The sequence below is a fragment of the Ptiloglossa arizonensis genome, chromosome 7 (assembly GCF_051014685.1).
Source record: "Ptiloglossa arizonensis isolate GNS036 chromosome 7, iyPtiAriz1_principal, whole genome shotgun sequence".
Lineage (NCBI taxonomy): Eukaryota > Metazoa > Arthropoda > Insecta > Hymenoptera > Colletidae > Ptiloglossa > Ptiloglossa arizonensis.
Genome location: NC_135054.1, coordinates 17764484 through 17792321, shown reverse-complemented (window position 1 = coordinate 17792321; position 27838 = coordinate 17764484). Strand labels below are relative to the sequence as shown.

The 27838-nt window shown below is 29.4% G+C and overlaps 6 protein-coding genes and 1 long non-coding RNA gene across 24 annotated transcripts; 4 read left to right on the top strand and 3 right to left on the bottom strand.

The window, feature by feature from the left end:
* Positions 1-25: 25 nt before the first annotated feature.
* Positions 26-10333, bottom strand: Kua (Plasmanylethanolamine desaturase Kua). 6 transcript variants are annotated; one of them, XM_076316256.1, is made up of 7 exons: positions 9811-10333; positions 8979-9135; positions 8510-8828; positions 3715-4341; positions 3092-3303; positions 2642-2860; positions 26-2451 (listed from the first exon to the last, which is right to left on the bottom strand). In XM_076316256.1, exons 4-7 carry the CDS (start codon positions 3944-3946, stop codon positions 2191-2193), a joined length of 924 nt encoding a protein of 307 aa, XP_076172371.1. In that variant the 5' UTR covers positions 3947-4341; positions 8510-8828; positions 8979-9135; positions 9811-10333; the 3' UTR covers positions 26-2190. The 6 variants fall into 6 exon arrangements, with proteins under 6 accessions (XP_076172371.1, XP_076172372.1, XP_076172370.1 ...); XM_076316257.1 differs by having other exon boundaries at positions 8510-9192; XM_076316255.1 differs by having other exon boundaries at positions 8510-9135.
* On the top strand, positions 8333-17384 carry LOC143149137 (mitochondrial ribosome-associated GTPase 2-like). Of its 5 annotated transcripts, XM_076316249.1 has the most exons (9): positions 8333-8791; positions 9009-9088; positions 9844-10044; positions 14900-15136; positions 15206-15325; positions 15445-15783; positions 15908-16046; positions 16131-16363; positions 16438-17384. In XM_076316249.1, exons 4-9 carry the CDS (start codon positions 14900-14902, stop codon positions 16606-16608), a joined length of 1239 nt encoding a protein of 412 aa, XP_076172364.1. In that variant the 5' UTR covers positions 8333-8791; positions 9009-9088; positions 9844-10044; the 3' UTR covers positions 16609-17384. The 5 variants fall into 5 exon arrangements, with proteins under 5 accessions (XP_076172364.1, XP_076172363.1, XP_076172365.1 ...); XM_076316248.1 differs by having other exon boundaries at positions 8333-9088; XM_076316250.1 differs by lacking the exons at positions 8333-8791; positions 9009-9088 and adding an exon at positions 9731-9749.
* Positions 11787-13103, bottom strand: LOC143149141 (uncharacterized). Its single transcript, XR_012992709.1, has 2 exons — positions 12740-13103; positions 11787-12451 (listed from the first exon to the last, which is right to left on the bottom strand). It is a non-coding gene; the product is annotated as an uncharacterized LOC143149141 (long non-coding RNA).
* On the top strand, positions 13401-14698 carry LOC143149139 (ferredoxin-fold anticodon-binding domain-containing protein 1-like). Its single transcript, XM_076316260.1, has 4 exons — positions 13401-13537; positions 13599-13834; positions 13926-14408; positions 14509-14698. The coding sequence occupies exons 1-4, from the start codon at positions 13530-13532 to the stop codon at positions 14574-14576; spliced, it is 795 nt and encodes a 264-aa protein (XP_076172375.1). The 5' UTR covers positions 13401-13529; the 3' UTR covers positions 14577-14698.
* On the bottom strand, positions 16594-25547 carry Alars (alanine--tRNA ligase, cytoplasmic). Of its 8 annotated transcripts, none has more exons than XM_076316238.1 (19): positions 25431-25547; positions 24793-25008; positions 24575-24672; positions 24008-24221; positions 23835-23911; positions 21119-21287; positions 20856-21044; positions 20630-20775; positions 20330-20521; positions 19968-20258; positions 19778-19887; positions 19426-19700; positions 19014-19337; positions 18696-18954; positions 18373-18625; positions 18037-18301; positions 17670-17954; positions 17419-17596; positions 16594-17353 (listed from the first exon to the last, which is right to left on the bottom strand). In XM_076316238.1, exons 2-19 carry the CDS (start codon positions 24796-24798, stop codon positions 16674-16676), a joined length of 4011 nt encoding a protein of 1336 aa, XP_076172353.1. In that variant the 5' UTR covers positions 24799-25008; positions 25431-25547; the 3' UTR covers positions 16594-16673. The 8 variants fall into 8 exon arrangements, with proteins under 8 accessions (XP_076172353.1, XP_076172352.1, XP_076172354.1 ...); XM_076316237.1 differs by having other exon boundaries at positions 25219-25535; XM_076316239.1 differs by having other exon boundaries at positions 25322-25535.
* Mrps25 (mitochondrial ribosomal protein S25) lies at positions 21563-23096 on the top strand. The gene is made up of 4 exons (XM_076316261.1): positions 21563-21794; positions 21952-22167; positions 22598-22704; positions 22772-23096. The coding sequence occupies exons 2-4, from the start codon at positions 22031-22033 to the stop codon at positions 23035-23037; spliced, it is 510 nt and encodes a 169-aa protein (XP_076172376.1). The 5' UTR covers positions 21563-21794; positions 21952-22030; the 3' UTR covers positions 23038-23096.
* On the top strand, positions 25249-27351 carry LOC143149136 (succinyl-CoA:glutarate CoA-transferase). Of its 2 annotated transcripts, XM_076316247.1 has the most exons (3): positions 25249-25540; positions 25835-26877; positions 26945-27351. In XM_076316247.1, the coding sequence occupies exons 2-3, from the start codon at positions 25984-25986 to the stop codon at positions 27173-27175; spliced, it is 1125 nt and encodes a 374-aa protein (XP_076172362.1). In that variant the 5' UTR covers positions 25249-25540; positions 25835-25983; the 3' UTR covers positions 27176-27351. The 2 variants fall into 2 exon arrangements, with proteins under 2 accessions (XP_076172362.1, XP_076172361.1); XM_076316246.1 differs by lacking the exon at positions 25249-25540 and having other exon boundaries at positions 25549-26877.
* The last annotated feature ends 487 nt before the right edge of the window (positions 27352-27838 follow it).

The following is a 27838-nucleotide window of genomic DNA, read 5'->3' as shown; positions in this document are numbered from 1 at the left end:
AATTAGGCTTATGGAATGTGAACAAGACACTTTATTTTAATCAAAATATTTTTTGCAATATTAATTAAATTAATGAAGTAGTTATGTGATTATTATACATCTATGTTGTCTTTACATGTAATTTTGTATGTTTCTATAGTCTTTCTTTTCGTTGTGATGAATATTGAAAGCTTCCACTTTGAATCAACTAATTGTAAATCAACATTCAATAAAATATACAATTAAATAGTTTAAAGCATTCTGTATGTAGTAAGAAGCTTTAAATTTTTTTACTTTCTTTTGGTTCATATTAGGACGACACAATGTACAGTTCTATTATACTCTCTTTTGAAGTCTGTTTTTAAAGAACTATATTGCAAAAAAGAATTAGAATTTACAACAATGGTAGTGACATTAATATATTGCATAGAAAATTAAATTAGCAAAAAATATAGTTTTGTGTTTTATTTTGCTTTGTGTAATTGTTAGTTAACTATTAAATAGATTTATATAAAGAGAAAGCTCCAATTCTGGCACGCATTGCTATATGACAAATTTGTTTAAAATTTATACTCCATTTTTATAACAATAACAACAACAATAACAATTATGGTACTTATAATAATTGCAATGTCTCATAATTATTGTTTTTTTTAAGACATTACTAATGATTTGCTTGCAAGGAACATATATTGTGGTAAAGCTCTGCATAAAGTATACTGAAAATTACAAGGCAAACTGGTAGCTAGTAAAAAAGTATAATAGATATAAAAAATTAAAATATTAGAATAAAATTTCGTATTATCATCTGTAAAGATTTAACTACATTTCTATTACAATTTGTATATCAGTATACTTTACCCAAACCAAACCAATTGTTTTGAAGACTGCTGCATAGAGCAATAGGCCCTGTTTTGGTCCCTGAACCTAAAACTTGTACTTACATTTAGCACCTTACAATTTTTATGTTTGTTAGATCATTTGTCATAAGCTAAGAAATATAATTAATAAATAAAAATGTTATAAATCTTTTTATGTTAAAGATATAATCCAATTAATAATTGACATAAATTTTTTTATCTTACTTTTTATACATATAATACTAATTTTTCATTATCTCTTTTAATCTTAGCTCAAATTATGACAATATAATCCAATTTTTTAAATAAAATTTGAATTGAAAACCATATTACCAATTTTGTAAACTATAAATCCAATATCTGTGATCACTTGTGTAAAAGAATATAAAATAATGTATCTATAAATTTATTAACAATCATTGGTTGAGTTCCTTTTTGTTAAAAGAAAGACAACAAAATATTTGATTTTAGAATGTGCGTTTATAAATAGATATTTGCTTCTGACAGGATGTTATCATTATAAATGAATATCTTTTATTCAATTTCAGTGGCTTAAAAATTTTCAGAGGTTCAGGGAAATTAGTGACTGTACTTAAGCAGTTACAGCAGACTAGACTAGTGTAGATTAGCGCATTAATTAATTTAAGTTATAACTTTTCTTCAAAACTACACTTTTTAAGTTCATGTGCGACAAAGTGTAAGCAATAAATTTAAATTAATTCATAAATATATATACCATGCTTCTTATCTTTAACATTCAATTTAATTTCATAGCCACTGGACATTGTGTTTATAAATCATATAAACTATGCGAGACTATTTGTCATAATGTGTTGCAACTTTGATTTCAGCTTTATAATACTTTGTAAATTATTATATAAAACGTTCAATTAAGATTCTTTCCTCAACTTTGTGCTACTTATGTAATGATTGTGCAGTGCATAAACATATAATTGCTTAATCTGTCAGGCCAATTGTTACACAAACATAATTTCATATTCACATTTTTCTTATGTAATATATCTATATGTATATATTATATATAATTTGTATATACATATACATATATTTGTTATTGCATATACCTATTATAAATGTGTAAACTTCAAAAGCATGTTCAAGTAATACTAACTGTCTTTAATTATGCTATCTATTTTGTAGGAAAGGCCTCGTAGTACTAAGTATAAGAAAAAAAAGTTATATTTACGGATTTAACCTTCCTTTTTTGCATGTTCTATGTGAACATTTTTTCTATATTTTTCCATGAATCATGATACCATGGAAACTTTCACTTTTTGTAAAATTTGTTTTTGTCCTTGAAAATGCATAAAACAATAAAACACATTAATTCTCAAGACCGCTTCTGTGCCCATTTCAAATCATCTGCTCTTGGCTTGCAACCAGTAGCTTTCTCAATGATAACTTCTAGAATGTACCAAAAACGAAGTTTTTCCATTGGCCAATTTAACCATCCAGTAGTAATACAGAAGTAAGTTTCATGCGGTGCAACATGGTGCACACGATGATGTTTTCTTGGTAATATAATTCTGTGTTCCTGTAACCAAACAACCCAGGTAGGTAGGCCAAAATACGTGTGAGACCATTTATGTATCTGAAAAAAGTCTTTTATATTGTTGCCATTATGTCACTTTATTAATACTAAACATAATAAAATTCTAAAAAAAATTGAAAAGTTTAGAGAAGAGAATAATTGATTTACAGCAGAAATTTATTACTAAATACAAACAATTATTTTATGAGGTATACATAATTGTATATCAACAAAATTCTGATTTATTTACCTGATTAGTCATTGCAACAAAAATTGCAAGTAGAAACCAGTAACAGGTCCAAACAAACTTTTGCTGAATCTCTGATTCTGGGAGAATTAAAAAATCCCATGTTAATTTGCAAAGGAATGGTATTGTGACCATGAAATTATCACCATTAGTTTCTATAAAATCATGCCTCGTTATACTTGTTGGATCAATATGATGCTCCCGAAATGGTCTCAAAAAATTCTGTAAAGACATGTTTTTATACTTAACAATATATGAAACAATGGATATTTCTATATTTAAAAGAAAAACTTCCTTTGTTTTTTAACATACTACATACTTGTTTAAAATTAAGAAAATTTACTTTTTACACTTCTTTTCTGATGTGTGTGTTAAAAAATAAAATTAACAACGTAATATTGAAAAATAGTTTTGTTGGTGCTACTAATTACATGTTTGCATAATTGTTTTTACCTTTCCGAGAATTGGAAGTTCCACGGAGCCCCATGTATCGGCGGCCCAATGAACTAATCCAGATGCGAAATCTGCCGTAACGATGCCGCAAAATGCTGCCATCGCGATTGAACTTACATTTTCTAATCGTAACCTGACGAGGATAAATATTGAATTAACCACCATAAGTGTAATGCAGATACCGACGCAAATGCACTCCTGCGTCCTCTTTCCTGAAATAGATAAAAATATCGCTCTGAAGTAACATTTATCTTAAAACATATAATACGCACACTTGTAACTGCACATGTAAGGGAAATTGTAATAAAGTCTTTAAAAGTACTGTGCAATATAAATACAAAGGTACGTATTGTTAGACATCTCTTTATTTTTGCACACAAGCGAGGATTCCAAGGCTCAACAAATGTATATCAATGTCTTGGCAAGTATCAAAATCAGAAAACATACGATGCGCACGTATCGTGCGTATACTATAATGTTTGGCATTAAATGTAAATTGAATTATTAATTGTTTCAAAATATTAAAGCACGAAACTTACTAGGTATAATTTTATTCAAAAAATATGATAAAAATAAAATTTAATTTTAGTGTATCGATAGAAAGTTATGAATGAAATAATTACCAGTGCTGTAGAGATTTGCGAGTTCTTGGGCGCCCTTATGATTAGGGCCCCATCTCGGCACGGTTCTGTCTTCTTGCGAAGTCGGCACCACCGAGTTGGCATTGGGATCGTCCTCGAGCATCGAATTCTCGTAGATCTGCCGTTCGGTTTTCACTGGCGCCAAGAAATTCGTTGCCATCGAGCACGCGGCTGAAGCCGCTTGGCCCAAGTTCGCCACTTTTATTTCATCCATAATTGTGAATGCTATTAATCTGGAATATCAACTGAATGATCGAAAACTTCCGTTCATTTACGAATCGATCCTATTCTGTTGTCTGTTTTTCGACATTGCAGGATTCCCTCGTTTGTGTATATTTCTATGCAAAGTTTATACTCTATTGAATAGTTTTTTGCGAAGCGTGAACGATCTTTTGAATTTTGCATGTAGAAACGGCCATAACATATTACACATTATTTGATGTAGTTCTGCATCATCTATAGTTTGATCCATCTGGTTTTTGTACAATTTTACTCTTTGTAGTCATCACATCGTTTATTAACTCGAATTGATTTCGTTCGTTGTTATGTTTTCTTCCTCTTTTTGTCTTGAATTTTTTGTAACCGAACCTTCATGCGATAGAGTTTGTGCTATAAAAAATAAACAACTTGTTAATATAATGCGTCTTTTTATGAGATACTGTTACGTTTTATCGTAATGTTTACCGATGCAAACTGAAAATACATTAATCGGTAAGTTGTATAAACATATGAAATGGATAAATTCCGTGTAAAATGTGAAAATTATAGCATGCTAAAGTATCATGGTTTGATACATTTTATTAAGCAATAGTCGAATACAAAACTTAATACGAAATTACACGCAATGTTTCAATGAAATTGAAGCTGACGGTCACAAGTACCGACAAGAACTTTTCGCATTTGATAACACTGATTCTATTAAGCTTCCCATATCTTTATCAATATATTACAGGGATTAGAGTTTCTTAGTAGACTATTTATAGAGATGATAATAAATCACGAACTTTAATATTTTTACGAAATATTCGTAATGCATGGTAAAATCAATATAGATGTATTTATCAATGAAGTGTACCGAATTATTCAATTGCTTATTTTAAATTTCGATTATTACGTTTCAATAGATTATTTGTTTTTGGTCACAACACTATCAGGTAATTAATGGTAATAATATTGATTACCACAGTAGCCGTACTGTGGAATGTTACAAACAACGATCTCTAGTCTGTTTTGACTTTTAAGCAAATAACTTTACTTAAAAAATATTTACAAAAACTCATCTTCTTTAATTACTACTTATTTATTTCACGCTTACTTGTTTTATTCAAAAATAATAATTCGTATTTTTCGATATTGGCGATTATTAAATTAGATATACAGTACAATTATTTTGTGGAAGACATTGTTTCACGATAAAAATTGAAAGTGTATTAATTAGCAGAAGTCTTATCTCATTTTGGTATCTTTAAAGCAGAATGGAGATAACAGATCGTAAACATCTAGACCGTTGAAGAATAATAGCAGTGCAATGCGAACCTTTGTGCGGACACCGGTAAAGTAGGTTAATTTCGCTTTTACACGAGCTTAAGAAACAATTTTGATAATACACCTAGTCTACCCTTGCCCCTATTTTGATCGTGCGTGTACTAATCGAAATAATTCAAGAGCTACTTCTTATTGCATACCATTTTTAGTTTGTCAACATATCCAAATTCTAATATATCCATTCATATATGTAAACAAAATTTCATTGAGTAATAATTAATTTTACCGTTAATTTACATGCAAATAAAGAGTTAACAACAAGGATATCATACAATTAAACTCATCTCATACAGACCTTGTTCAAATTGCAACATTCTTTTACTACACAATAAAATTGAAAGTTACGTGACATTACAATCGGTGGATTTGTAAATCTTTTGCAGTACATATATTTGTAATTGTAAAATTCATAAATGCTCTATTACTAATGCTTCAAACGTGTATGCATACTCGATACTCTAAAACCGGCGTTTGTGGTTATACACACATACATATTTGCACTCTACATATAGACACGCGATACACGTGCATATTTGTATTCGAAAAGGCACGAGTTACTTCTAAATATTGAAACTAGATGATGCAGGTCTAAATTGAATTCAATGATCAAATGACTTAAAAAATTGAATTTCACTATGTTAAATGTCGAAGTCATACCCATAAGACGGACGAAAGAAACAAGTATGATGATAGACAATCCTTGCAGAACTCAAAGCATTTCTCGATGCTTTTGTGCACCGTCGTTATCCTGGTTGACGCATTGTCCAGCCATAATATTGCTGAACATGCACGCTCAATTAGTCACTGGTAGGATCGAAAGAGTCCTACGGCGAGACACTATTGTACCTCGTACTGATATAACACATACACATGTAAAAAAAGCACGCATGATGTTACACGCATTCGTATAGTTTCACGCACAAGTTTTCTTTTTCTTCTTTTGGCTCTTGTTACACTGTGAAATCACCACAGATATTTGGGAGTAACAGGTTTGGATTTGTATATTTTCGTAAATGACAGAGGAACGATGTAAGGATACAAAATCAAAAAGGAGATGGAGATAGAAAGTTTATAGAAAGAAAAGGAAAGATGGGAGTAATTGATGAAAGGATCGAGGAGGTACGTTGTCACGATTTGGCATTTAACTTCGGGAACTGTGCTTCTTTCGTAAGCTGATAGGTATAAAAAGTAACGAAGAGAACGTAAACGGAGACGCTAGATTCACTGTATGTCTTACACAGTTCTGTTCGTGATTCTTCTCGGTTCTTTCTCTTTTGCTCGAGTTCACGTTGCGTGAATTTGCTGCCTCTTTCCTTTTTCTTCTTTCATACGAGCTTCTCCTGCAACCCCGCCTCGTTTCGTGACGAACGACCGGCGCCGCCTGACGACCATAGCTCGCGTCGCGTCGCGACGCTCTCGTGGCGCCGTCACGCGGCTACCCTTTCTGACGTTACCACTTCTATACGTAGGAAGATTTCCGTTTAGGCGAGGTGGGATAATTTGTTTCGGTTGTACTTTCATTTGCTTAATTCCGTCCTACCCACGAGTAGAGCCTCTTACGCGATTTTGTCCCTCTCTAGGCGATGTATTTAGTTTGCTTGGGTCCATATATATGTCTCGACATTGACTATAGTGTTCGTATATTACGTTACGGAGCAAAGTGGGGGTAGCTGTTTTCAGGAGCAGTTTTGGACAGAACTGATCCAAACTGAACTAGATTTAATCTAATGATATACGGCAGCCCCTGTCTACGGTTAAAGATCCTTTTTATGCGGTTATTGGACCCATATATGTTATATTACATGAAGCAGTGTTCGTCATACATATGTAATGGAACAGAACGAAGGAAATTGGTTCGTTTTCAGGTGTATCTTTGGATAGGTCTGACTCAATTATTTCAAAACGCGTGTCATTTGGATAATTATTTTATTCTAATTTTCACTGAATTTTATTAGTTTAACTTTATATATGTCATTCTCAAAAATGTAAAAATGACCACTCTTCCTTATTTCGTAGGAAATAAAGATCTATTTCTTGTAACATAATTACTTTATCGACATATCATTTTACGGCATGTATACATATATCACAATCTAACTATGAAACTATTTGTGATGTTATTTGTATGTAAAGTATGTGGCCACAGAAAAATATGTATGTATACGTCATCGATTAAACATGCAGCAGTACGACATGACCATTCTTGTGTACATCATGACATGCTTGCGTTCTTTAAGTGTTACGTATGTACACTATTTTATGACTTAAATTCGTATAATCGTTATGAAATGTATGATTATTAATGCATGTGAGCGTATTTCTATTAAAATATACATTTCATGTGTGTCAATTATAGTATACATACGTTGTTTCACTCGATGTGATTTTTGTTTTTAATACATCGATTTTATACTATCTGAAGCTTTTGATATTCTAAAGTTTTTTATAAGAAGTATCTACTGCTTACTTCTACCGTGTAATACAAATTATTGATAACCACAGACAATAAAAGCAAAATCACGTAATCATGCACCTATACGGTATGTTATGCGTGATAGAGGTGAAGAACCTGGCAAGTTTATCCTTCAGCAGTGAATAGTTAAGTGTTGTGCAAGGTCTGATATGACCTAAGAGTCCTTTAGACTAGAACATATGACGTCTCACGGAACGTTCATACTTTATTCAGTGGTAGATCGACCGAATAGCTAGCTTCTAAGTAAATTTTTCATAAGTTATATCACGAAGTTATGTAGACTTGTGATCACGTAATAGATAATGGCATTCACGATAGCATACTATTATGTGTAATAACATAGATATAATAATAGCAATTGTTAATGATAGACGTCAAATAGATTTTGATTCAGTTTGATGAAAAATTATCGATTGCCTATTAAAACAAATCAATTATTTTTCATTATAAACTCTACACTCTAAAATTTTCTAGTAAGTATAACGTTAACTCGAATAATTTCCTGAAAACAGACCTTTTTACATATGGATGACATTGAGAAATACGGCATTAAAAATCATCAATATATTTTTATAGGAATTTATTTGACATGGCACCACAGTAGAGCTTTTCGAAATTGTATATGAAACTTCTAATGGTCTCACTAGGATTTTCAGAGTGCAAAGTGTTAAACTAAATTCTTAAAATGAACGGTTAAGTTTGCGATCTATCTATGTATGTATGTATAATTTTGTGAAAGCATCTGGACCGTATACTTACCACGTGTACTTAAGCATAATAATCACGTAACGATTGCAAAGAAACAGAATTACAAACGAGAACTTTTCGTTTTCAAATCAACATTATTTTGTACTATTCAGCAAAATCTTCTTCGTAATTTATCTGTTTGAGGTTATCTGTTCTTCTTTTAGCCTTGTACGCCCAGTCTAGTTGCCAAGTTACAATAATGCCAAAATAAACTCAGAAGTGCGAAACTTCGGTTGACATAAATTCTCAACTGTGATAAACGTGGTACATACAAGAGGTGGTTGTCAATCAAAGGTACAAGTGTTTCTTTCTTACAATGAATTCCATTGTGCTGTTGAAGAAGAAATAAACGTGGTTTGTTTCTAGCCGGAAAAAGTCAAAATAGTGAAAAGAGTTTCGATGTATTTATTCGGGATTTGTATTGCATGATTTGACAGTAATTATTAAGTAATCAGATGTTCTTAATACGATGATAACGTACAATTTTACAATTATGCGTGCAAACACGTAGGTGAGTTGCATCCAAGTGCTGCCGGCACCTACAAGCTGACCCGGAAGACAAAACGAAGATGGCATCATTCGACTGCTTACGTATGTAGAAGCTAGACCACTTTTATTTTCGTCGACCAACGTAGCAGCTATCGTCATGAAAACGACAATTGCTATTTTATGCTTTCCGTATTATGCAATTCTTCCTTAATAATAAAGTTTATCGAATGTATTAAATAAACGAAAGTATTATTTCGAAAAAGTTAATTTTATGCAGTAATATAATTAATGTGAAACGGTATAGTATACTTATATAAGTTAATCTAATTTAATCTTCTAACCTTCGTAATCGAAATTCTTTATAATTGTATTTAATGGCATTTTATAAAAATATTTTTATTTTTCCTCGAATAGTCTTATTTCTCAAACTAAATTTTGTAATATTTAACCTCTTACAAAAAAGACCTACTTATTTATTCAGCTTTACAATTTTCATTAATTAATATACACTGCTATACTAAATCTGTTTACGATATTCTTCCGGAAGTGTTAAAATTATACACACTTCTTTTCTGTTTAGCTAAAGTTTAATTTTTTTTATGTTCGCTAAACATTTATCGTTACACAGTCTTACAAAGTAATTTTATATTTTATCAATTCATTATATTCAAAATATTCACTTGACGAACTAGGAAAACATGCAACAATGTTACAAAGCCTCCTCTATAGTTATGATGTAAAACAATAATATTCTCAATAAACAGTAAGCACTATATTCACATCATCCTACGTACAATAATTTAGACAGTAGTTTTGAAACTTACTATTAAAATTTAGTTATACCGTGATCGATCTAGATTTTCCTTAGCTTCGAAAGACACTGAATCAACTAACTATGCATGCGAAGTGTAGCAGTGGCGACATGATGCACAGATGCCCAAGGTACAATGCACAGCGTACAACGTGTGCCGCAATGACAAACCACAAGTTGATATTTTTCGCTGCGGATTAAGTACATATCGGTCATTTGTGGACTTGCGTGCTGCCATATATTCAAGGTACGAAGAAGACGGTGGCACAAAGCGTGGGAAAAAAAACCTATACACCTGACATGACATGATTTCAAATGTTTTACAAATTTGTTCGAAACATGTACAGGATGTTCATCATAGCAGTTATAACAATTCTTCAGATACACTCGATAGTTTGTGAACAAAATATATCAGTTTTTTTTAATAGCGAAAATTAAAATTTTTGCATAGAAATATTTTGACAAACCGACAAAAATTTAATTATAAACTGTTACGATGAACATTCCATACGTATTCACTACTAATTACTTTATTTAAGTTCATTTTAAAAAATTAATTTAACCGAAAAGTATATTAATAAACTTCAATAATTATTTTCATTCGATTAAACCATTTCTGAAAATTTACAAATTTGTGAATATTCAACAAATGTTAAAACGGAATCATACAGTGAATTCATGATACTAAATTTGTAACACACTCATCGAACTATCGTATAAAAATAGTTTCATTCATTCATCGTACTATTATATCACAACTTTTGCATGTAAGCCAAAAAAGATATCCACAAAATGTAAGAGGCGTTTATTTTAAATTGCTTCCATACTAAGTGAGAGTAATGTCTGATATGAATGTCGTACGACAGTTGTTATTAGTATACACGTGTTTTTAATGAATGTCACTGTCATTTGGTATTGTTTATTAAATAAAAATTATTTATAAGAGTATTTGCAGAAAAACCTACAATAAATATAATGCATGTTTTAATTATATGAGTGGTATTTTTGTAACAAGAACATTTAAATAAAAACTTTAAAATATAATAAACTTCACTTACGCGTATTTGATGTCAATTAATATCAGAATGAAATAAAGTAATATACAATTTACTTAGTGACTCTTGATAATATTTTTTGATTACATATTTCTATTAAATATTGACTATAATAATTAACGTTCAAATCAAGACAAAAAAAAGAATATAAAATGTAACTGAAGGAAAAATAACAACAGTATTACGCATATTTCATTATAGTCTATACCTACAGCGAATAACACCCACGTTTACATGTTCTTTTATCTAGAATTGGACTCATTAATTTACGTTTGTGCGATCGACATAATTTGAGGTAGAGTTGAAGTTAATCTACCCCAATAACATCGTTATAAATCTTGAAAGTTTTTAAATCAACCGAAATCAAATCATGATGATTACATTCACTAAGAAGTTTAGAATTAATTATTTGACATAAAATAATGACGTCTTAAAATAACGATCTAAATTTTAGTGCAAATAAAACGATTGGCAGTCGTAATGTTAACTTTCAATGACGATACGGTAAAGGTTAATGTGATTCTTCATGATATTGTCTATTCTAATCGCCGTTTTTTCAAATTTAGAATTTCTACAACATTCCAATCTGCATTTTTCAATTGGGATGTTTCGGAAATTCTTCGAAAACAGACAGTAAATGTACAACGTGATTAAATAATTTGTCATTTAGGAAATTTTAATGAAATATTTAGATATTAGATAAAAAGGTTTGTATACACATTTATTTCAAAATGTAATTATAACGTTATAATTTATTTCCACGTTAAATTACGAAAAATTATTTATTTTGTTATAAGAAAATTGGGATGTAAAGGGGAGTTAGCGATTGTACTCTGGGAAAATTACTTGTTAAAGGTAAAAGTTGGATTGCTCTTCCTCAAAATGATGTTAAGAATTATCAGGGTGTTGATGCAAATGAGGAACAGAATATTGGTACTGTCCAAAACAGAAATAAGAGAGCCTTTATTTTTTCCATGAAGGTTCTTGAAGTTCTCTTGATTTTAATAGTTCTGAATAATATCATCCATTAATAATGCTTATTTGAATCTAAGTACAATGAAAGCATATAGGATCTCTCCCTCCTAAATCTACACAATATGTTATCATTATATCTAGATTGAAACTAACCATCATTCGTGTCACTTTAAAATGACTACTTTCCATCCAGTATACTGTGTACACCTAAATAAAAATCTTTGTAATTGCATTGGAAAGTTTTAAAAACCAAACACAACTTGCTCAATGAGATTTAAAATAAATATGTTTCTTAATTATTTGCCAGAAAGCCAATAAAAACTTTGATCACTTGATAAAACATTGAATCAAAGAACTGAATTTTCTTTCTCTAGTAGGTAAATTAAAAACATTGCTAGATATATGAGAACTATTGTTAGGTTTGGAGAATAATCCATTGATGCTCAGTTGTATTTTCAAATTCTACTCCGTAGATATAAGTTAAGATGAGCATTCATAATTATCTTTTCTTTATGGACCAACTGCTTCATTGTCTTGTTTCTTTGTAAATATGAGCAACTCATATGTCAATAAATATGAGCACTTTAATACTAAATTAAATTGTATCTTATGCTAACAAACATCCTATAACAAAGGAAAGAAAGTTAAATTTTCTAAATATTTTTCCTAATTATAGTAGGATATAATGTATACTGAATTCTTTCTTTGTATACAATAACAGTCACAGATAATATAAATAATCCATAGTTTTTATAAATCTAAAAAGATAAAAATCATACAGTACATTTTTTAAATCAATGAAAAGTATCCAAACAAAACCACGTAATTACTATAGTTGCTACCGGCAGGATCGTGATCAAGAAGTTGTTCCTAAATACATACAAAAATACAATAGAATTTCGTCAGATTTACCTGGTTAAAGTGTCGTGTCGACATAGTGGACCAATAAAATTTTGTTCATGTGAGAAGACCAACTTCTCTTCTCATAAAACATAATATACATTTGTATGCAATTATCATGTGTGTATCATTTATGATGGTGTCTAATTTTATATAACTTTCTATTAGTCGGCATGCGAGAAATTGAACATTACTTATATCATTATGACTGATTAATAACATGTACTTTTTTTTATTCACTTTGTTTTTTGGTACAATCAAGAGAATGCTTAACAAATTGTGACCTGATCTATAAAGGATTAAAGCACTCCATACGAACGTAATGTGTGCTCACGCTTTAAATAAAGGGTGACGCACTTACGCTGTCACGAACTTATCAAAGTTCTTTAATTACAACAATCGATATGCTATCGTAAGATTCAAATGAAGTGCCGTAGTAAGCTTCCTTTATTCGTCACTAGAAGGCTTCGAACATCAACTAATTCTCGCAAGACCTCAACATTTATTTAATTTTCTCAAATAAAATTTAAAATAGGGAAATTTTATGTATATAAATTAATGTTTCTATATCTAAGGAGAGTCCGATTCTTTAAATACGTGCTTAAGATTCTATCTTTAAGCGTGTAATTATTCAATGTACAAAAGCCGACACAACAAAATTTTGACTGTACTACACAATCTTAAGGAAAAGTCATACAACTACGAATATAATTTCAATTTTCTTGATATTGTTGTTAAATAAATTTTATGAAAATGTGTTATATGAGCTGAGATATAGTTCTAGTGTCGTGTCATATTATTCATGACAAGGTTATTCTTTTATCTTTAAAGGTTAATTATAATAGTTATAATATAACGTTTTCTTTTTCAGTATAAAAGTGAAAAAGCAACAGTTTAATCGTAATATTCGTTTATTGTTTTTTGGAACTATGAAGCTTACCGTATTCAGTAAAAATGATTCTGTACTTCTAATAGGAGAAGGCAATTTTTCATTCTCTGTTGCATTGCTCCAACTTAATTTAAAAATTAATATTACTGCTACATGTTATGAAGCTAATGTTTATTCAGCTATTGGAAAGAAAAACATAGAATGTTTAGTAAATAATGGTCAGTATCTTACAAAAGAACTAAGACCAGGATTTTACATTGTTTCCTAATGTAATTAGTTGTGTAAAGAATTCTATGCTTTTCTTTTCAGGAGTTCGTGTTCTATTAAGTGTTGATGCAACAAATTTAAAAGAGCATCCAATATTGAAAACAGAGTTATTTGATAAAGTTATTTTTAACTTTCCTCATGTTGGTGGTAAAATGCGAATAGAAAAAAATAGAGAGTTATTAAAACAGTTTTTTGTAAATGCAACAAAGTTGTTGAAAAATAATGGACAAATATTAGTTACTTTATGCAATGGGCAAGGTGGAACACACATTGATGATCCACCAAGACGTTGGGATGATTCATGGAAAATTACAGAAATGGCAGCACATGGAAATTTTATATTAAGCACAATTGAACCATTTGAATGGTTGTATTTCCAAAATTATATAGTAACTGGATATCGTAGTCTAGACAAACAATTTCATTCTGCTAAAGCTTTAACTCATATTTTTGTTAAGTCTGAACCTCCAAATGAACTAAACATTGCTCCCACAAATAAAATAAATATTTCGCTATACGATAATGGTAATTTTTCATGGAACGATATAAGTAAAAGACATATATGTGAAATAACACATACATTAAATATATATGCACATACACATACATTTGATATAACTTTCAGTGTTGATGGCAAATTTAATCCTATTAAATTTTATACATTACTATATAATTATGCAGGTTGTATTATAAATGATGTTAGTTTCTTACGACTGTATAAATTTTCTATGCAAAAAATAGAAAAAAGAACTTATAGAATAAATTATAAATCTAACTGTTTGCCTTTATATAGAAAGAGAGTTATTGATATACACCAGAATTTAGTTGCAAATATTTTGGAAGATAATTTAAACGTGCTAGTTTCGAGATAGTACCATTTTATATCTAAATGTAAAATATATTTTAATGTAATTATATTTTAATAAAACTTAATTTATTTATAACTACAAAAATATTGCATTATTATATTTGATCTATTGTGTAATATATTTATTTAGAAACTTAATTATTTTCAGATGCATTGTTTTCGTCAAATAAAAAGTATAGTGTTACTTAATACTATTTGGAGACAAGATATTACAAATATTGTTACTCTAAATGTGCAAATATTTCAGAGTTCAAAGAAAAATTTATTTAAATCATTGTGTACGTCTAAATGGTTTCAACATGAAGAAAATGTTCCTAAACCATTACGTAATATGAAGCAAAAGTCACAGAAAGATTTGAATTTATTTTTTTTTGATATAAAGCAAGTACGAAGTTAAATAACACTTCTTGAATGTTTGCATAATATTTACGAAATTTAATTGCTATATATTTAGGTAAAAACAATTGGAGGAAAAGGTGGAGATGGAGCTATATCATTTTTACAATTATGGGCAAATGACCATGCTGGACCTGATGGTGGAGATGGTGGACACGGTGGTCATGTAATTTTTGAGGTAAGAAATGAACGATTTGGAATTAAATTTATAACTTAACTTCAACGGTTTGAGTAAATTCAATTTTTAAATTCAAAATTTTTATTTTTGAATGAAAATAAGAATTAAAAATTGTGCAGGTATCGTCAAATGTCAAGGATCTTTCACAAGTAACTAGCATCCTTCAGGCTAAAAATGGAGAGAAAGGATATAATAAAGATTGTTTTGGAAAGAATGCTAAGCATACTATTGTACAAGTTCCTTTAGGCACCATAGTACGAAATTCCACAGGAAAAATAGTAGCTGACTTAAATCGAGAAGGAACAATGTTTATTGCTGCACGAGGAGGTGCTGGTGGCCATGGAAATACATATTTTAAATCTAATTTACAACAAACACCATATATAAGTGAGTATGGTGCACATGGAGAAAATGTAGACTATGTATTAGAAATAAAAAGTATGGCACATGTTGGACTGGTAAGTACAAATTATATTTTTTAGTACTTTTATCTTATTATTATAACTCTTTAAATTATAATTAAAAACCAACAGTAAAAAAGTTAATTTAATACTTCATACATATATTGTAAATATATTTTAGATTGGCCTTCCAAATGCAGGTAAAAGTACATTATTAAGAGCTATATCTAGGGCTAAACCAAAAGTAGCGTCATATCCATTTACCACATTAAAACCTTATCTGGGAACAGTATTATACGATGATTATGAGCAAATCGCAGGTTAATATAGTTACTACATTACAATCTCATTTTCATTACATTTTAATGATAGCTTCATCTTATATTTTTTTGTCAACTATCAAGTGGCTGATTTACCAGGAATTATATCTGGTTCTTATAAAAACAGAGGTCTTGGTATACAATTTCTAAAACATATAGAACGTTGTAAAATATTATTATTTATACTGGATACTACTTCTGATGAACCATGGGCAGATTTTGAAACCCTAATGAATGAAATTACACAATTCAATGTAAATTTAAATAAAAGGTTATTTCTTATTGTAGCAAATAAGATGGATATATCAGCAGCAATGGTGAGATATAGTATTTTCTTACATGTTCTCAAAATGTAAAAGATATAGTAATATGATTCATTATATAATTACAGGAAAATTTAGAAGTACTTAAACAAAAAATTAATTTACCAATTATTCCAATTTCTGCTAAAATAGGTACAAATGTATCTAAGTTGTTAAAAGAAATAAGAATTTTATACAATAAGGAAAAGGAAGAAAGTGTACAAAACAATGAATTGCAATACATAGACGATTCTAATTAATTATATTATATATATTTATAATTAATAAAAACAATTATAAAAATCACTTTAAAAACTATATAATGTTAGTATTTCACAGCTCTTTCACAAAGCTTAAAATGTTTTATCACACAAGTTACTTGTGGCTGATTTAAAATAGTAAAAAACCATCTGTTCAAATTTGTGTACTGCTTTCTATATGCGGAGTCAAAAACATACTCATATAATGGAATTAGGGCAGTAAAAATTGCTATGTCTGCAAGACTAATCTTTTCTCCAACTAAATAAGTTTTTGTCTGCAGTATATTGTTTAGCTTTTTCAAAGAAAACAGGAGATCTTCTTTAGATGTTTTAATATTACCCTTCATATTATTTGATATATTCTCTGATAGAGATGGAACGATCCACCCAGACATTGCTGGTACAACATGATTATCCGCATAATTTAACCATTGTAAAACTTCACTAAATGTAAAAGGGTCACTTAAACACCTTAGCTGATCATTTGCCAAATAAAATGCAATGGAATTGCTATCGAATAATTCAAAGCCATTTCCTTCTAATTTTATGTCTCCGAAAATTACACTATTATTCTTATATTCTAATGTAATTAATTCTTTACCACTATATTTTGCTACTATTTGCGCACGGTAATATTTAATACTTCCAGTATTACCAATAAGAATTAATTTCTCTTCTGAAGTTTTAGAACACATAGATTTTTCATCAACTTTTAATTTATCATGTTTGTTATTTGTAACATTTTCTAAAAATATGCAATAAATCATTAAAGTCCAGAAATATATTAATGTATACTAAATATTTCTTTACCTTTAATCCCAAGTTTCAAATTAGCAAAGTTTTTAGCAGTGTCTATTAATTTATTTAAAGACGAAACATTTGTACCCGAAGCCTGAGCAGACTCGGGTTTTCCACCCCCCTTCCCTTCCATAAGTGGAGCAATTTCTTGGATCCATTCATTCGCTTTTAATCCTTTATTTACAGCAGACTATATTATGCAACACACGATGGTTATTTTTATTCTTCAAATAACTTGGTTATACACATGTGTTCTATCTTACCTTAGACACTGCACAAAGTGCAAAAATCTTTTGAACTTCAGGATCTACACTTACAAGTAGTGCACTTGTTTCTGGAGATACAGCTTTTATCTTTTTGAGAGCAGAATCTAAAGCTTTCGTGTTACCAAATGCTTCCAAAACTTCAACCAGAACTGGACATCCAACATTATGTTGAATAATTTGATGAATAGTATCTACTACTGCATTAGCGATTGTAGCTTTTGCTGCACGTTCTTTATCATCAAGTGCTTTTTTTAAATCTTTTAATATCTTGCGCATTTTATCCTATGTATGAAGAAAATATGTATGTTACATATATACATGCACATTATAAAAAGATATGTTAGTATATTATAAAAATGTTTACTTTTTTCCAACTTGAAATCGTGGCGCGTGAGATATCGTCTGTTAATTCAATTATTTTTTTCACATAATTTTTTGTATTAACACCATTTGTATCAGCTACTATTATTTTTTGAAGTTGTTCTAAATGGCTTTGCAACATAGCTGCCTTCTTTTGGGCTTTAGTTGCTTCAGGACCAGTAAGAGCTCCTATACGTCTAATACCTTTAGCAATTGCTTCTTCACTGACTATAACAAAATCTCCTACATGTTCTGTGCAATGCAAGTGTCTAAAAGAATTCAAATCATGAGATATTTATTGTGTAAATAGTTTTTTATTAGATAATTTGAAAACACTAACGTCCCCCCACAAAATTCTACACTAGTTTGTATTGCAGCAGAACTCAAAGGATCTTTTTCCAAATCCTCAATTGGTATACCTATGCTAACTATTCTTACAGGGTCAGGATACGTTTCTTCAAACATAGCACGTAAACCTTGAATAGTTTTTGCTAATGCTAAATTACTTTCTTTGGCGTAAATTTTTTTTTTCTCTTTTATCATTTTGTTTGTAATTTCTTCTACTTCTTTCACTTGATTTGTAGTCATAGCCCCTATGAAAGAATGTTTAAAGTTATATTTTACACTTGACCTTTATAATTAAAAACATATTTTTTAACAAACCTTTATTTGTAAAATCAAAACGAAGTCGATCAGGTGCCACTAAAGAACCTTTTTGATCAACTTCTGTACCTAATACTTTTCGGAGAGCATAATTAAGGGCATGAGTTGCAGTATGATTACTCATTACAAGCCTTCTACGTGTAATATCTATGTTTAAGTAAACTTTATCGCCCTTTCTCAATACACCTTGACCTACAGTACCAATGTGCAAGACATAACCAGCTCTGACTTGAACATTTTTTATCCAAACTTCAGTATCCTTGAAGAATGAAAATTGTTAATTATATACACATAAATGTAAATGTATCACTTACTTACTTCATCATCAACTTTTACTAAGAATCCTTCATCATATATTTGTCCACCTTGCTCTGCATAGAAATTAGTTTCATCTAATAAAATTCCAACTTCTTCTCCTGATGAGACTTCATCAACAAAAGCCTTAGCATGTCTAAGAGCAATTACAGTACCAATGCATGAAGCAAATTCATATTCCTCGCCAATCTTATTATTGGTAACTGTGTAATTATATTTTTGTAAATCATTAGTAGGCTTATATCCTTCATTTTGTAATTTAGTAATTGCATGAACATCCAAATTAATTTGATCATCTACACCACCACTTTTGCTTTGAGAAATAATCTGGTATAAATGAAGTAATGTAATTATCTTAAGAATAATACATATTCGAACAATTATTACGAAATATAGTATATACATAATACAATACCTGGGCTTGCTTTCTTGCTTCTTCATAACCTATCATATCTACTTTTAATCCCTTTTCTTCAGTCATAAGTTGAGTTAAATCAACTGGGAAACCATAAGTATCATACAAACGCCATGCAACATCACCTGGGACAATACTTGATGATTCTAATTTTGATATAGTACGGTTTAATAAATTACGACCGCGTGTTAAGGTTTTAAGGAATTGAGTTTCTTCTTCATTAATAATATCAATTATACATTGTGGATCTTTAGTTACTTCTGGGAAAACATCACCTATGGATATGTAAAAATATGAAATAAAAATTTGAGGATAATATTAAAAATCTGAAAGCCAAAATAAAAATGTTTACCAAGTAGATTTACAACCACATTCACCAATGTCCCAAAAACTTTGGGTTTTGCATTCAATTTTTCTGTTGCATAACGTACAGCACGCCTTAAAATTCGCCTCAGCACATATCTAAAATATAATTGGTGTTACACTTGATGTTGTAAGACATAAATTAAGAATGTATATATAAATAAATATATGTTGCTCACCCTCTACCAGTATTATCAGGTATACCTCCATCTGCAAGAGCAATTGTAAGGGTTCTTGCATGATCTGCCAATACTCTATATGCCATATCTATGCCATTTTTATCTTCTACGCCTACCTGCCCTTGATAAGGTGGTGCACCTGTACTTTTTTGAATTGCATCAAAAAGTGGTACAAATAAATCTGTATCATAATTAGCACGTTTATTTTGAATAACTGATACTAATCTTTCCAAACCTAGACCACAATCAATGTGTTTTTTTGGCAATGATCTTAAATCTCCATCAAGCTCTCTAAAGTAACATATAATATGAAATAAATGAAATAGATGTATAATAAATTTTATTTGTTACAAATTACTTACCTATTAAATTGTATAAATACAAGATTCCAAATTTCTAAAACATCTGGATCATCTTGATTTACTAAGTGAGCTGCTTCTCTATTACCAATGCGATCATAATGTAACTCACTGCATGGTCCACATGGTCCTGTTTCTCCCATTTCCCAAAAATTATCTTTCATATTTCCTGGTAATATATGAGTAGGAGATACTCTAAGAAAATAAGAAAGATTAATTATAATTTTTAAAGAACATACATAAATTAGTAATCGTGTGTAAAATAAAACTAAGTAATAACAGTAATAATAAATATCCAATTACCCTAAAGAGAGCCAGATATTTTTACATTCTTCATCTGGCTTTAAATTATTCTTCTCATCTCCTCCAAAATAAGACACATACAATTGATTAGATGGTAATTGTAATTTAACTGTTAAAAATTCCCAAGCCCATGTACAGATTTCTTTCTACGAAGAAGAACATAAATTTAAAAACTACAATAAGATTTTTGCAATAAATTACATGCATTATACACTCGATAATTTACTTTAAAATAATCTCCAAAAGACCAATTGCCCATCATTTCAAAAAATGTATGATGATACACATCTTTTCCAACATCATCCAAATCATTGTGCTTTCCTCCAGCTCGGATACATTTTTGGCTATTAACAACTCTCACTAATTTTGCCATATCACTGTTTGGGTCCACTGTTCCCAAAAATATTGGTTTGAACTGACATAGATTGGAATAAATAAAAAGATAAATATGTATTTTAATATCCATATAACATCATTAATATATTATACCTGATTCATTCCAGCATTTGTAAATAATAATGTTGGATCATCATTAGGTATTGTAGAACTGGAATGAACATATTCATGACCCTTACTTTTAAAAAAGTCAATGTAAGCTTGTCGAATTTCCTTAGAAGTCATTAATGTAGTCATCTTCTCCTTCCTTTTTTTATTATTTCTAAAATAAAATAATATACAATAGAAAATACAAAGTCAATTATAACATATGGAAACGAGTAGCCCTAAATATATATGTAGCGAAACAAAACATTCGAATAACTAATATTAATTCAGAAACTGTAATTTTGTTTTTTTTAACTATCGATAATATCGTAATATTATAAGGTTTTCGAAAATAATCATGTAACACTATGTTAAAACTCACTCAACTTAGATATGGAAATTTATATCAAAACAGTTGGCTATACAACAGTAGTGATAACGTCTTTTAAAAGAGAAAGGAAAAAAAATCAGAACATGTGCGTGCAATTCGAACCGGTACAAGAAAAGAGAGGTCATACCGTAGCTCTAGTAAACTGACTGTTTAGACGGTTCAAGTAATAAATCAGAATATTTTCGGGAGATTTTATCGTTGTTAATAGTATTTATTAATTTAATTCGTACGTTATGGAAATTATTACACAATAGTGCAACATATAAAATTATTACTTAGAAACGAAAGAAGGTATATAAAGAAGTGAATCAATATGATTGTATTATTATTTTATGAATAGATAAAATTAATGTAATAACAAAAAATGATGTTTAAAATATATTTAATCTAAAATCAAACTTTTAAAGATAAAAATGTAACGAGTTTGTAATAGAAATTTATTTTTTAGATCAACAAAAACGTACTTGGTTTGAGAACTAGGTGAAAATATAATTTTGTCCTTTGGATCATTTTGATAAAGAAACAGAATGCCATTTATGATAGGTGCAGCTCCTGTACGGAGAACATTAAAATATTTAGAAGCTGGCAAATTGATTTTAAACAATGCAATACAAATATTTTCCATTAATTATAACACATTTGGAAAATGTCATATCGGAATTAGGCAAGTGTTAGGTTATTTTTATGTTATGTTTATAATTCACAAGCAGAATAACTTTATAGATATCTTTTTAGAACAAATATACTTTCTGATACTTAAGTAATAAAATGTTATTGTTTGAAACTATATACAAATATTTCTTATTATAGCAAAAATTGGTAAATGTTTAGTGCATATTATATTTTGCATAAATAATTTATGCATTTTCTGGCACGTATTTGTCATATAGTTAAAATGTTCTTAGATTATTATTGACTTTTAGAATAATACTGTAAAACATACTTGTCAACTGATAAGAATATGCTAAAACACAATGATTTGTAATATATATGTTATTAAATAATACAATTTTTGCATATTCTGTATACAAGTTCTTAATTGTGTGTGTCTGTGTGTATATATATATATATATTTATATATGATTTATATCTAGGAATTTTGTGTTCTGGGACCTATCACAAATTCAATATAAAAATCCAAAAGTACAAGTTATTACCTTTAAAAATATGACACCAACACCTTTCATAAAATGTTACTACGGTATGTAAGAAATATTTATATCAGTTGTTTAATCAATTTGCTCAAATTTTTATTTTTTTGTACACAGAGAATGGTAAAACTATGTTAATTGATGTGGATAACAAGAGTCGGGAAGATATACTCGAGCATCTTTTACAAGTAGTTGGTAAAACAAAAGAAGTTTTGCAACAGGAAAGTATACGTGAACAAAAGAAAGATAATCCTGCAAATTTTGGTGTTGGTTGTTCAAGAAGTTGTATGTGTACAATTCCTGGTCAAGTGCCATGCCCTAGTACAGTACCATTACCATTTCATATGCGCAATAAAACAAGAAACATTGATAAAACAGATTAAATATAAAATTATTTAAAAAATTCTATTATATATATATATATAATAAACAATTATTGCAATAGTTATTTAATATACGTTTTATTTCCTTTAATCTTAGACAAAAGGATGAACGTGTTTCATATACACCGTAAACACGATGCATATTTAAGTAAAATGCACGTTTAAAGTATATATTCGTTTATTATAAAAAGATATCATAGATTATGAAAATACATGTACATCAATGTACATATTAAGCATCGCATTATCCGTGAATTAAGATACTCGTATATCTGACACACATCACTGTAGGAATCATGTTTGATTAGTAGAAAAAGAGATACAAAATATCAACTAAAAAGTATATGACTTTATAGTACAAAAAACTTAATACACAGAGATCATTTAAATAGAAAATATAAATAATATATCAACTATGGTCATGGAACAAATGTTGGTCGGTAAAAATAAATTGATTACTTTTAATCACAACACTATGAAATAAAAAAAAAAATTTGAATTATCTCCTGGGTTTATAACGATTATATGGCTTATTGTTGTGATAGTGATTTCGATTATGATAACGAGTCGACGTGGACGGTTTTGGATTTTCTGGTTTTTGATATAAATGTATTACAGGTGATCCATTCAAAGGTTTATTTAGTTCAAATTCTTCTTCCGATTCTTTCATTAATTTAAGCTTTGCTTCTATAGCTTGGATTGCTGTTTCACGACTGTTAAAAAAGATGTTCGTATAAAAAATACTTATAAATGAATTTTTAGTATCTTATGAATATATTGCTGAATCAATAATGTACCTTATTCTTTTATCTTCTTTCTTAGCCCCAGCTAAAGCAGGTATGTCTATTTTTGGCTTTGGTTTATCCATGTCAGACTTAAATAAAAAAAAATTGTATTTTTTTTAATTAATACAAATAAAAAATATAAAAATAAAACTGTATATTACTAGCTACATTATCTTAATAGTTACCTCTGTCACACTATGAGCCCATCGGACAATAATATATTTTGCTCCTACTTTCAAGTTATGTAAAGCATCTTTGGCTGCTTCTGCATCTTGAACTGTTTTATATGTAACAAATGCATATCCTCTTGGTTGACCAGCTTGTGGGCCTGATCGGTGGAATAGGAGGTCGAACTTTTCAATTGTTCCATGTTTTTGGACGAGTTTTAGGAGTTGGTACCAGTTGACAGATAAAGAGTTAGTTTTTTCAGATTTTTTCCATTATATAAAGAGATTATATTATTTTCTAGTAGCAAAGCATTATGTTATACTTTGATAGTGAAAGACTATAATCAGGACAAGACATTCTTTTAATTATTTAAAGTTACATATATGAAACAATGCTATTTTTCAAGCTAAATACAAATGAATATTATAGTTTTTCTGAGACAACTATTTTTTGAATAACAAAAAGCTTACTTCTATAAAAATGGCTGTCAAAATATTCACAATGTTTGGCAATTTGTCCTATTTAAAAAGCTCTTGTCCTAATCATAATTATGTTTTGCAAGAATAATCTATGTAAATACTTACTCATTAATTCTTAAATCTAAATTGCCCACCCACAATCTTCTGTCCTCTACCTGATTCGACTTTATTGGTTCTAATGGCAAAGGAACTTTAGTAATTGGCTATAAATAAAAAAAAGATAGTATTATTGAATACGCAATATGTATATATTTGAGGCGTTCAATGAAATTTAATTACGATCGCATAACCTTTATGTACCTGAAATGCAAAGGAATCCTTACCTCCATATCAATGGAGTCTAAAATGGTATCAAATTAATACAGAGAAGCCACAGTTGTCACTATCGATCTCAAAATGTATTTCCGTGGAAAACTAGGCATTAGACTTCAAGATTTATAGGAAATCTTACAAATACAGCAGACCACTCATACAGTCACCACACGGCAGTTTAGCAAATCGTTCATCTTTACGGACAATAATTATAAGCACCATAATATCTGTTTTCAAAGTAATTTAAATTTACTAAACCAATATATTTCTATATTTACTAATAAATATCAAAATTAGAATTAAATTTAATTATACTTTATTACGACAAAATATTTCGATTATTTCCGAAGTTTAATTTAAATTTCAAAGCTCGTTTTTTTCGGTTTTGTATTATAGTTAGAATGAACATATATGAATAAAATGTAAGATGTACATACATGTACATATTTATAAGCAATTACGTTTCTTTGATGCATGAATCGAAAGACAATTTTTCTTCACAAATATATTGAAAATAGTAGTCAGTATACAGTTTTATACCAATTTTAAACATGGCGTCGTTTTTATCAGATTCCGAATGATGACAGTATGAAGTAACCGCAATATTGTATCACGGTGAAACAATTATATGTAGTTTCATCGTACTAACTTGAAGAAGACGGATTCCAAATGGAGAGATCAATGATGTCTGAACAATCAGCTACTCAAACACAAACAGAAACTGTTTTAGAGACAGACGTCACAGATTCTGGATCTCAGGTATGCTTACTCCTATTGCGACTACGTCATTATTCTGATATGACAGTAAATATTTAAAGCAAAAACACTTTTTTTGTATTTTGAAGTTGATAAAAGATAACGCGCAGGTATTTACTATAAAGTGATGTATTAGAGCTTTATATAGTTGTTTGTGGTGAATGAAGTTAATAATTCCGTGTAATTGAATATAAATTTGTGGTTTTGTGAGAATAATAAAGGTTTCTTGTGAAAGTTAGAACAATTATTGTGTTTTGGAAGCATATAAATTATACACCATGCTTGCTTTCTTATTAGAGTGTGCAATAAAAAGGAGACCTTTGTTAAGTGTGTGTAGTATCAAGAATCAAAGAAATCTCTGTACAAGTATTGAAGATTGTAGATCACCTCTGGCTGGTATCCGTGTTTTGGATTTAACACGAATTGTGGCTGGTCCTTATTGTACTATGATTCTTGGTGATCTTGGTGCTGAAATCTTGAAAATTGAAAAACCCGGTATTGGGGATGATTCACGAAAGTGGGGTCCACCATTTATTAAAGGAACACAAGAATCAACTTATTTTCTTAGTGTTAATAGAAACAAGAAAAGTATTTGTATTAATTTAAAAAAAGGTAAAGATATCATTTATGAACTTGCAAAAAAGTCAGACATTTTAGTAGAGAATTATATTCCTGGAAAGTTGAGACAGATGGGTTTAGGATACGAAGACATTTCCAAAGTAGCACCACATCTTATATATTGTTCTTTGACTGGTTATGGATACGAAGGTCCTTATGCAAATAGACCAGGATATGATGTGATTGCTGCTTCTGTAGGAGGTTTATTACATATAACTGGCCCAAAAAATGGATCACCATGTAAAGTTGGAGTAGCAGTAACTGATATAGCAACAGGTTTATATGCCCATGGAGCTATAATAACAGCATTATATCAAAGAATAAAAACTAATAAGGGACAATGGATTCAATGTAATTTATTAGCAACACAAGTTGCTAGTTTAATAAATATTGGTTCCAATTATATAAATGCTAATAAAGAAGCAGTACGATGGGGTTCTGAACATGAAAGCATTGTACCTTACGAAGCTTTTCCAACAAAAGATGGATATATGACTGTTGGAGCAGGAAATAATGCACAATTTTTTGAATTACTTAAAAGAATGCAGTTAATAGAATTATTTGACAATGATAAATTTAAACATAACACTGATAGAGTGAAAAACAGAGATGAATTATTACAAATTCTAAGAAGAGAATTTAAAAAAAAAAGTAACAAAGAATGGGCAGTCATATTTCATGGTTCATCTTTTCCATTTGGTCCAATAAATACGCTAGGACAGGTATAGACCAATAAATGTTTATGATCAAATAACTTGGAAATTGACTTTACATAAGACAATTTTATAGGTATTTGAAGATCCTCATGTGAAGCATACAAAAATGGTACAAGAAATGGAACATTCTACAGGAGAAAAAATAAAAGTTGTTGGTCCTCCTGTGACTTATAGTTATGCTTCAAATAAAGTTAGATTAGCACCTCCGATGTTAGGGCAACATACTTATGAAATATTAAAAAATATTTTAAATTATTCTGATACTAAAATACAAATGTTGAAGGAAACTGAAGTTGTACAATAGAAAAGATTGTTTTCCAGAAATATATTATTTACATTATATAATCTTGTCAGTAAATAGATTAAAAATTATATACTTTAAATACTTAAATTTTAATAAAACATATTTTATAGAAATATTTTACTACAGATTTTTATTACATTAAGAAATAATTTATATACAATTAAAAAAAAATAAATATCTTTTCAAACATTTTTATACAGTTTATTATAATTATACCACACATCAATTTACAAATATAAAAGATAATAGTTATATTGTTACTTTCTACTTTTTCAGGATGTACCAACTGTTCGATTGCGTCTCAGAAAACCAAAATCTAATAAAAAGGTTCAATGGACTCAGGGTACTGTGGACAATGAGCATATGAATAAAAAAAAATCTAAATGTAAACCTTTATTAAACATAATTTAGTGTAACACAATATATAAATAATCATAACTTTTATTTTTATGGTTCGTTAATTATTTATAGTTTACACAATATTTTAGGTTGCTGCATTTATGAAAAACCACGGACTTTTGGTGAAAGTAGTTCTGAAGATAGTGATGATGAATGTGAACATTGCTATGGACATAAAGATGCTCATAAAAGAATTATGCCGCACAATGCAGAAACTTCTAAGGAAGAAGGGATTCCTCCTAGTTCTGGTAATTTTATTCAGTA